The sequence below is a fragment of the Anser anser genome (genome assembly GCF_964211835.1).
Source record: "Anser anser genome assembly, chromosome: 10".
Taxonomy (NCBI): Eukaryota; Metazoa; Chordata; class Aves; order Anseriformes; family Anatidae; genus Anser; species Anser anser.
Window position 1 is genome coordinate 16683783 of NC_139730.1, and position 11248 is coordinate 16695030.

Here is an 11248-nt window from a genome sequence, read left to right on the forward strand (position 1 = left end):
GAGATGTACAGGACAACCAGTTAGCACTGTGGTATTAGGGTTTGGTGCATTATAGTTTAACAGAGCTGGTAAGACAGCATTGCAACAAGAGAAAAGCTGATAAAATACTTAGGGAAAAGTAACCTTTTCTACTGTATTTTTTCCCCAAGTCTCCCAGAATATTTTGTGGTCCCATCTTCCTTAGCAGACCAAGACCTTAAGCTATACTCCTACTCTTTTATTGGGAGACGAATGCCAGTAAGTATAGTTTTTATTCTGTTGCTGTTCGTAATCATTATACCATATTAATATTAAAGATATGTATGCCAATTAACACAGCTTTATGTGCAGTGTTAAGGAAAAAAAAAAAGAATAACGCAAACCTGCTTTTTTTGTTGTTGTTTTATGTTTTTCCCATATTAGGTATGGTCCTGGAATCATCCTAATGGGAGTGCCCTTGTAAGAATGGCCAACATTAAAGATGTATTGCAGCAAAGAAAAATTGATCAAAGGTAAACAGTTGAAGCTATTCTTTTATCAGACATGGTATAGAGTAAGTGGTGATTATATGCAATATACAGCAGCATTTTGTAACTGAAAGGGTAGTTAATGTTGCAGTGCAATACCTTTTGAGAAACTGTCCTCTGATTACAGTTGTAGCACAATTTCTGTTCGAAGGTCCACTTCAGTTGGAATACTGAATAATTTTTCAAGTTTTAAGTGATGTTTATTATTTAGGTAGCTAGTCTTTCAGGTGACAGAATTTATTGATAAAAGGATTGGATGAGTATTGATGATACTGTGTTAAAACTTATGTTCGTGGGGAATTCCTTACCTGCTTCAGAGAAACACAGGAAAATTATTTCTTTATGGCATTTACAGTTTTATAGATTTAGTGCCACAATACACACAGAGTCTTTTTGTAGACCTTGCATTGTGTGTGTTAGGCTGGTGCTAGAAGTTTTATTTGAAACCCTGTCAGATTTCCTGGCTTTATATACTGCATATATGCTCTGTTTATTTAGCCCAGACAAATCTTTCTAAAAATTGTGGAAAATTAAAAATTGAACCGAGCTGTTTAACCTGTAACTCTGCCTGAGGTTTTCATTTCCCAGAAGCGTTCTGATGGTCCAGCCTTTCCATTTTTTGTTTTGTAACTTGCAGATACCAAAAATGTTTGAGCCACTAGCATTGCAGCAGGAGCAGTATTATCTTCTTAATGCTTTTATTTTTTTATTTTTTTGGAATGAAGGTGCATGTTCTATGTGTTTTTAGTGTTTTGCAGTTACAGACTTTGCAATGATTTGTGAAAGGCTCTTTCCCCTCTCCAAAAATAAAGTGACTTTTTTTTTAATTATTTTTAACAACATAGGATTTGTAATGCAATAACTCGAAGCCATCCTCTGAGAAGTGATGTTTTCAAATCTGATCTGGACAAGTGTCTTCCCAGCATCCAGGAAATCCAGGCGGCACATATCAAACTCAAACAGCTGTGTGTTAATGGTACGCTGAACTGTCCTTTCACGGTGGTTATTTTCTTGGAATACAACAATTCTAATGGATCTGGCTAACAGGCATAATTATTTGAAGTCATTTTGCAATGTTACTGCTTTCCTTGTTGCAGAGCCCTTTGAAGAAACAGAAGAGAAGTGGCTATCCTCACTGGAAAATACTCACTGGTTAGAGTATATCAGGTTTGTACCATTGGTAGAGTGATGGTTCATGAGATGTGAAAAACTTCCACTGGTGTAAGTAAGCAGTGAATCAGTTGAATGATTTGCTATTTTAATTAATGAACTAGGTAAATATAGCTATGACTAATTTTTTTCTTCTATAGCATGAAGCTATAATATTAATTGTTGTATCACTTTCTATTCCCATCCAGATCATTTCTTAAACATTCTGCTGAGCTTGTATATATGATGGAGTGTAAGCATGTTTCTGTAGTTCTACAAGGTAATACAACCATATAGCATGCAATAATTCTTTGCATTAATGACATAATGTAGATGAATAAATTTAGATAAAATCAACTGTAATTTCTATACATAACACCCATCCATTCTAAATATCTTAAGCATTTGAACAACTGAAAAAAAGATAATTTTATTATGTGTCTTGGCTGTAGTATCATACCATAGCATCAAAGGACTGTTTTCACTTCGAGTCTTTTTGTTTCTTTCTCTAGTAATGATACGATAGAGTCCAAACTTCAGGGTGAACTTTTGTACTGTCACGATTAGGCTAATATTCCTTGCATAAGCAATATCAGTTTTATTCAGAGATCCCATGTAGTAGCTGGTAGCATTTCACTAACATTGTTTACTGTTGTATAAGAACAAACATGTTAAAAAAAAAAAATACACTGAAAAACTTGCTGATACCTAGATCAGAAATTCTGTAATTTCTGTAATTTCAGCTCATATATGACACTTTCCCCATATTGGCTCACTAGCTTGCCAAAAACTGCTTCAGGGAAGAAAACATGTTAAAACTTTCCCAGCAACATGATCGCCCTCCTTCTTAGCATATCTTGTAAATACCAGGTTTTCCAGTGAGTATTTTAGTTCTTTTATCAATGCATTGCTGTGCTAGATACTGCAGCAGGAATCTTTACTATAGAATGAGTCTTGGTTGGTTGTTTTTTTTTTGTATTTTTATCTACCTTTTTGTGAGAACAATTACAGCAATGAAAAACACGTTATAAAAGAAATTCAATTATATATTTGTTTAATTTTAAATTGTTTAAAAGGAATTCAAAACTAAATGCAGTTGCCACTTTTTGTTGAGATTCTGTATCGTGTGTGTGTGTGTATATATATAAATATACTGTATATATGTACATACATTTCTGTATGTTATTCACAGAGGAAGAGGGACGGGACCTGAGCTGTCTTGCTGCTTCTCTCATTCAAGTCATGCTGGATCCCTATTTTCGAACAATTGTTGGATTTCAAAGCTTGATACAGAAGGAATGGGTCATGGCAGGATACCAATTTTTGGATAGGTGTAACCACTTAAAAAGATCTGACAAAGAGGTAAAGTTAATGGTAATTGTATGTGATAAGAGTATCTGGTCAATATCATCCTGAACATTTGTTCACACAGAAATCTTAAATTACAAATATTTTTCATACTTTCAAATCTCTGGAAGCTTATGTTAGAGAAAATGATTCTTTGTCCAGGGTAAAGATAAATATTATTTATCCGTTGTAGCCATGTGAGAATCAATGACAACACACCAAGTGAAATCGGATATTGCTGGGATTTTACGTTGCTGCAGTGTTACACATGAAAAGGTCAAACTGTTGAAAATGTTAGCACACCCCATAGTTTAAATTAAAATTCAAGGCGCTTAGGCGTGTATTGGAAGGGGGCTATTTGTCGTTGTTGTTTTCTTTTCCAAGGGTATGTTTTCATCCCTGTTTTTTTGGAATGCCAAGTCATAGCAATATGCAGTATTTTTCAAAGTATTGAGCTGATAGAGAAGCACTGGAGCTTTATGAATTACGATGCACGGCTGCCAAACAGATTAATAGAGGGCAGCACAGTACTTGATTTTCAGTATTTTCAGGTAATTTTACGGTTATTTGGGCTCTTCATTACAAAGGAGAGGCTTTTAATTGCAGTTGAAAAAATAGAGGGACCAAGGTTAGCAGTCTTTTTCAGGGACAAAGCCCGGGAGTAACAGAAAAACTATATCTCCAGAGAGTGGAGCCAACAGATGAACTGAGAACACTGAGTGGTAAGCAGGAAAAAGAAACAAAAGAAACTGAAGTATCAAGGGGGAAATAATGAGAAAGCAGACACCTTGACTCTAGGAAAAGGATATACAGAAGAATGAAACTGGCAAGAGGAAGTATTTTTAAAGTTTTGTATAAATTATAGTTTATACTTTTGCCATTCATGGGCCACCATGGAAATAGCAAGAAAGTGTATTGAGTAGTTAATGTGGCTGAATCATAAGCTCCAAGTATTTCTAACAAGAAGGAAGTATAGACATTGTGAAAATAAGGCCAAGTAGTAAGGAAGGTTCATACAAGGACTAATCTGGAAATTATGAGGGACATGCAAGATAACAGAAAGCATTTTTGCAGCTTTGTGAGTAAGAAAGAGAGCCCAGGAAAGAATTGATTGACTTCTTAAAGAGAAGAGGAAGCTGTGGAAAATTAACATTGAGAAAGTCAATTGACATAGTTGCTTGTGGAAGTGGCTGAATAGGAATACAGAAGATTATAGCTGCATAAAATCATAAAAAATACAGTCCTCCAAACAGTCCACCCTGCTGAGGAATGTACCAGAGATATGGCTAAATACCCTGAGGGGAGCACTAACTGCAAAGAAAACGGCATGACTTGGGAAAGGCTTTTACTAAATCTAATTCCCTGTTTCTTTTTCCAGTCCCCTTTGTTCTTGATGTTTCTTGACTGTGTTTGGCAGCTGCTAGAACAATACCCAGCAGCCTTTGAGTTTTCTGAAATGTACTTGACCATATTGTACGACAGTGCACGTATCTCATTGTTTGGCACTTTCCTCTTCAATTGTCCACACCAACGAGTAAAGGAAAGCACTGTGAGTATCAAGTGTTACATCTACTTTTCAATTAAGAGACTTCAGCTTGCTGTTCTGGAAACAACATCATCTAAACTAAATGGCATTCCTTTGTGTTTTTCAAAATGTATTTCAAAATACTCAGCTCCCCAGATTAATATGATCAGAACGTCCTTTCAGGTGAGCTTTGCATGCACAGTAACAGGATGTTCAAGAAAGCAGTCCATTGAATCTTTGTTTTTATTTTTTTCTAAAAAGCTTTGTTATTGTGCATTATTATTTGTACTCTAAGAAACAGATTTTTGTCTGGAATTGATAAAGCAGAATGATGTGCAGTAAACAGAATTTCACATCTCAGGCAAACTTTGAAGTCTCTTGACAGAATTGTTTAAACAGTTGAAAAAGCTGGAAAAGAATGTGTAAAGTCCAAACAGTAACGCACAATGAAAGCTTATATCAAAATATTTAGTAAACTAACACCTGAATATATTTTTGAAAACTAGAGTTGATTACAACTCTGTGTAGAAAACTTTTAGTGGCCGATACAAGTACAAATGAGCAAATTTTGTTAAGCAGCTTCCCATTAAAGTTGTAGGTAGCAACCTTACAAAGAAGCAGAGCACAGAGACCATTAGTGTATTCTCAAAATAAAGAGTTTAGGGGTTTTAGAGTAAACAAACCAACAATTTAATATAATTGAAAAGTATTTTTGCTAAGTCAGCATTAGTCCCGTGTCTCCATTGCACTAATAAAAAGCAGGGTACAGCCATTTTCTCCAGCAGCAGACTGTCTTGCTGCCTTGTTGCTTTCATCTGTAACCCCCTTAGATTATGTCTCTGCTCTTCCTCACCTGATAATTATTCACTGTTTTATAGCTTAAATTTATGAATAAGCTTATTTTGTTTGATTTGTATTATACTTGAGTGTTACTTCTTGCAGGAATTTGCCATAAGCAAAAACATACAGCTGGGTGATGAGAAGGGCCTCAGATTTCCTTGTGTTTGGGACTGGTCTCTTCAGTTTACAAGCAGGGATCGCCTGCTCTTTCACAACCCCTTGTATATTGGGAAGAGCGCACCATGTGTACAAAATGGAGCAGTGAAAACCTTTAAACGCTCAAAGGTAACTATGGTGTTACCTGTCTGTGAATGGACTGTTTCTGCTTAAATATATGATGTTAATGCTTAAAAACGTAGAGTTATGTGGTGTTTTACACCCTCACTTTAGCGATAGGAGTGTTCTCTTACCTTCACAGCCTAAAGAAAAATTACTAAAATGGATTTCTGTAGATGCAAAGACTGCAATTGTTGAACCTTGCATTCCAGGGCATTCTTGGATATGCCTGAACTTGCTGCCGACAGCTCCGTTATTTCACCTGTGTTAAAGTGGTGACATGCCCCTTTCTCTTCCTTAGAGCTGTCAAAATTGTCAGTGAATACTGATTAATTCAATCATTCATTGCTCTAGAAAGTCTAGAAAACATAGGTATTTCTTTTTAAAGGCCTTAAGTAGCCACATTGTTTGCTCTGTGAGCCATGCAGTGGTGACTCATGAGTGTACAACTGTTTAAATGTCACATCATTATCTGGATGAGGCACCACAGAAGCTCAAGGAAATCTGCTGTTGAAATGAGCATAAAGTTACCTGTATTTATTTTCTGCAGAAAAACTACAGCTCAACTTTGCGAGGTGTCCCCCCTGCATTAAAAAATGGAATCATCAGTGACCAGGAGTTCCTTCCAAGAAGAAACTCTCTGATACTAAAACTGAAACCAGACTTTCTACAGCAAACAGAGAGTCAGAGTAACAGTATGGAACAGTACTTCAGAGACTGGTTTACGAAGCCTGTTGATTTGCACGGTGTAATTTTACCCCATATCTCTGGAACACAAATAAAACTCTGGAAACTGTGCTACTTCCGCTGGGTTCCTGAGGCCCAGATTAATCATGGTGGCTTCATCACTGCTTTTCATAAAGTTTCTTTGCTGGCAGATGAAGTGGACATGTTAAACCGGAACCTCCGACAGTACAAAAGCAACTCTTCTTTGCAAGGTAACTGCTCAGAACTGGATCACAGCAGAATGTACTTCAGAGCAAATGGTTTAAACGACACCACTGGGGCCCCAGACTTTCTCTCCTCCTCTTTCCCGTTTTCACCTGTAGGGAACCTGTGCAGACGGAGCATTCTGGGAACACCTTTAAGTAAATTTTTAAGTGGTGCCAAAATCTGGCTATCCACTGAGACTCTTGCAAACGAAGACTAAGATGATGTGATGATTTAAAGGCTTGGGGAGAACATAGCGTATAATTTTGTCTTTTCTAATTTAACACTGCTAAATGCAGCATTGAAAGCTGTAATAATTTTATATACAACAATTTCGTAAGTTTTGCACAAATATTTAAAAGCAAAGCGAGTCGTGCTTCAAATCGCACAATTTTTTCTTCAGTAGTTCTCATCTACGTGTCTTGTTTAGTTTCTGGTTCCTAATTCATTCTATATTTTGGGGGTTTGGCTCACTATATACGATTGAGCATTTGTAATGAATGCTAATGCTAATTGAAAGGCTTGGTGTAGTCCATTATTGAGGGTTGTTTGAAATACCTGTTGTCCCAGATAGTGACTGAAGTGACTGTGTCAAACAGACTGACAAATCAAACTAGTTAGATGCAGCGGACACAAACTGACAACTTAAATCTGGGAACAAACTACTTCATCACATTTCCTTTTCAGGAAGAATATGTACAAACATACATGTGTACTAATGTTCTGTGACCTGATCACCCTACATACGTGCATCCGTGGGGGGAGTGTTCCCTTTTCTTTCTCTCCCCAAAACACATCCATTAACAACCAGTCAGATTTGTGCTCTTTGTCATGAGCTTGACTTTAGGCTATAGGAATCAACTTCAGGACAATGCACTGTTAACCTTAAAACATTTACTGTACATATGGTATCATAGTAGCTTTAGAAGTGCCTTTAATCGGGAGGAAACAGTAGCAGGATTTACTCTGATGCAGCTACCCACCCATCCACCCCTGGCCTTTCTACAGTAGACTGTTCCGCTAAGTTCTGGTTCCATCTTCTGCCTTTCCCTCCCCATTTCTGGAATAACAGACGGCTGGCTTAGGAGACAGTAGGTTTTTTTCCTCTCAAAGTTTAAGCTCATTTTTAAGTTTCAGAACAGCCTCATTTTTTTCTTCAAGCACCGGAAATACTCACCATTATATCCCTGCACAGGTCTGGATCCCCGCCAACCCCTCTCATCGCTCTGTTTCAGGATGAAGTAGCTTTCAGCAGAATTCATACTTAAGCCCTGCAGGGTTCCAGAAATGAGGCTGTGCTCTTAGTGGCTAAATCAACAAGGGGTGCTGTTGCTGTTGTCACTTATAAACAGGGCTGGAAGAAGAGTGGTTAGCAGTGCCTTCTTTTTTATGTACTCCTAGCACATGCGGACAGTGCAATGGACAAGCACAGCTTGAGGGAATTAAATCCAACAGCCTCCCTCTGCCTAATGCAGCAGCTTCCTCACTGCTCTTAAACCTTTTAAATGCCACTCACTGTCAGATGCTGTGTGAAAAAACCCTCAAGTTTCTTAGGGAGAAAAATGAGTGTGAAGTGCCCTGGGGCGGAGGGGGATAGTGGTGTGTCATTCTCACAGGTTAAGGCATTGGTGGAGAACAAGAGAATGCTTCTGTTGAGTACCTTCTTTTAACAGTGAGTCTTCCTTTTATACTAACTGATTTCTGTGTAAAATGCAAAAGCTGTTAAACTGATGCCGAGCCTCTCTTCAGGCACAAACTCGCAAGTTAAGGCTCTGAAGGCCTTGTATGAAGCTATTCTCAGTTATGGAAAAAAAAGGGTTATGATGTTCGTACCCAGTATATTGTAGTGAAAAAAAAAAAAGGCAGGGGAATAGGATTTGGAGCTGTTCATTTGTCTGTAAAACCAAACACTGGTCCTCAGCGCAGCCTGTATCACAATAATAAGGGTTTTGGATGTCTAAGATTGCTCATGTATTACAAGTGCCAACTTTGTGCTAGAAAGTCTGGTGCATACAGGACCGTATTTTCTGCAGGCTGAAAATTATCCAAACTGCAAAGCTGTTGAACACTGGGTATGCTGCGTTCTCACACTGTGTTTGGTCTGGTGGGGATAGGTGGGCAGTTTCATTTTAAAGGTTAGCTGATACAAGAGAGGAGAAAGAAAAGACTTCCTTTTTTTAACTAACCAAACCCCCCAAAACCTGTTGTTATGCAAAGAAGCGGTGTGTGTGTGTGCACGCGTGTGCACACATGCATGTTATGACATAATGCCAGATTGTTTCTGGTCAACTGGTTGTGAGGAAAAAACGTGTATTCACCTCAATTGCCTAATTATGCTGCAAGATGGTTTGAGCATGTTATATGGTCCACAAACTAGTTCTGTTTATTTACGAGCTTGTTGGAGCAGTCAACTAACCTGTTCAATTCATTATTCAAATGTTTGTATTAGTTTGCTTTTGTATTTTTTTTAAACTAGCTTACTGCTTTCCCTGGCCTGATACTTGACATAAAAGACTTCAACCTGTGTGCTTAGTGTATTTTGGTACCAGTTCTTCCTCTCTATTAAATTACAGTTTAAAATATGCTTTTTTTTTTCCTTAAAGGTAAAACTTTGTTTGGTTTAAAGGTACCAAAAATGTGTAAATAAATCACTCCACACAGGCAGCTGGTGGAATAAAAAAAAAATAACGTTAAGCTAGTACCCTTTAGGGAAAAATGGGTACTATATTTAAACAGGATTGACTTCTTTGTAAGGAGATTTCAGAAATTTTTACATTTCAGTTCTAAGATGTGTACAGATGCTGCAGATGGTTTTTGTACTTTATATTATATATATATATATAGTGTGGGGGGGAGCATTAAAAATAATATGCCTTTAAAATAAAACCTTTCTAAATGCCTATTTGCCAAACAGACTTGAAAAGTAATTTCATGAAGTTCAAAAAGGGGAGTTAGGCAGACAAAGGCTGGGATGGTGATAAGCATGGGGAAGGAGCGGTGGGGACTCCCTTAATACATGGCTAAGGGGGCGCAGGGAGGAAGGCGGCCTATCCATGTGTCCCAAAAAATACAGACAAGGTTCTGCTTCCTTGCGTTTGCATGGGCCTTGCCCATGAACAAACTACTGTGTGTGTGTGCGCGCATGCATGCCTCTGAATGCTGTTTCTTCCCCTTAAGTTAAACAGATTTTGTTTGTTTTACTTTTTAAACACAGGTACTAGAAGTTAATTTTAAAATATTTCCCACTCTACACAGTTGCCTTATTGTCAGTAGGGACTGCTCTAAATGTCTTTAATAGCTTTCAGAAGCATTTTTGGGGTGTGAGTACTTATCTTTAACTTCTGTGTACAAAATACTGACATACAAGTGTATATATGTGTGTGTATATATGTACACGTTTTCAAATTATAATTCTGTTCACCGTTTCAACATACTAAACTGTTAATGCCATTTTGATGCTACCAGAATTGAAAAACTACCAAGAAGCTCATCTTTTTTGTCTGTTTCTAAAAAAAAATAATATGTGCACTATTTTGGCTGTTACTGGCTGTTATAATCATGATTTTTTTTGTTGTAACTACACTGTAAACCATGCAGGGGGAAAATACAAAATGCTGGTTGATATGGTTAACGTGTACCTCCAGTGTACCTCCAGTATCACTAATTACTGCTAGGTAGAGATTACTGTAGAGTTAGTAATCATGGTGGTACAACTTTATTCCGCATTTACTGCCATGTATCAAAGAAATTCCTTTCATTCCTGTAATGCATTGAAAAGTGTGTGTTTGTGTGTATACAGATACCCAGGCCTGCACATGTGTTTAATGTGCACCTGCCTGCAATACCACTTTGCTATTAACTGCCTTGTATTTTTAATGAAGATGTAGCAAGTGGGGCAAAGGTTTTGGCTTACGCTCAGACAGAAAGAAACATTAAAACCAAAAAATTTCTAACCAACAGTTAAGCAAAGGATGAGATCTTAAATTTGCCTCCACCATAAGAGACAGAAATCTGTACCTCAAATTGCTCTAGGCAGTAGGTTTCTAATGCTGTTGCTGTGATGGCTTAGAGTTCACTATTTCAACTGAAACTAAAACCTTTGTGCCTGATAATGATTTACTGAGTAAAGTAGCAGTGCCAGGAAGATAATAAAATCCTGATGCTGAATTGTGAATGTGAAGTAAATTAGACTAAATAAAAGTTCATACCTTTCCACAGTGAACTTCAGGTGGCTTTCTTTCACTTCCTCTAATGAAACAAAAACGTGTGTTTGTTTTTTTTCCCCCAGGAAAAGCAGGGACACTGTGCTGTAAGAAAGATGATTAAGAAAAAAAAAAAGTGCAGCTGATCTTAATTTCTCACTACATTCTATTAAGGTGTCTGCTATTTGTATGATAGACAGAATATCTGTTATCAGACAAACTTGGTCTGAGAATGAAGACTCCAGAGACAAGATGTTGGCTACATGTTAAAATTGAGACAGACCCACTGAATTTTTCATGTCTTAAAAAAATGACTTGGCTTTTGGTTCCATTTCAATTGACTCACTTATTTGTGAAGGAGCATACATGTCCATTTATGTAGGGCAAAACTCACTATAATGAGTGATGTGCAAATGAGTGCTGCAAGCTTGGCACATACCAACTCCTATCTACTACCAGAAACACTTCCCCTT

The 11248-nt window shown here is 37.4% G+C and overlaps 1 protein-coding gene across 2 annotated transcripts in view; it reads left to right on the top strand.

The window, feature by feature from the left end:
* The window catches only part of MTMR10 (myotubularin related protein 10), a 38979-nt gene extending 28184 nt beyond the window's left edge, over positions 1–10795 (top strand). For both annotated transcript variants that reach the window (XM_083850999.1, XM_083851000.1), the window contains exons 8-16: positions 150–237; positions 403–491; positions 1352–1482; positions 1604–1673; positions 1865–1935; positions 2848–3017; positions 4381–4551; positions 5470–5652; positions 6194–10795. In XM_083850999.1, coding sequence (XP_083707125.1) covers positions 150–237; positions 403–491; positions 1352–1482; positions 1604–1673; positions 1865–1935; positions 2848–3017; positions 4381–4551; positions 5470–5652; positions 6194–6793 — 1573 coding nt within the window. In that variant the 3' untranslated portion in view covers positions 6794–10795. The remainder of the gene's footprint in view (positions 1–149; positions 238–402; positions 492–1351; positions 1483–1603; positions 1674–1864; positions 1936–2847; positions 3018–4380; positions 4552–5469; positions 5653–6193) is intronic.
* The last annotated feature ends 453 nt before the right edge of the window (positions 10796–11248 follow it).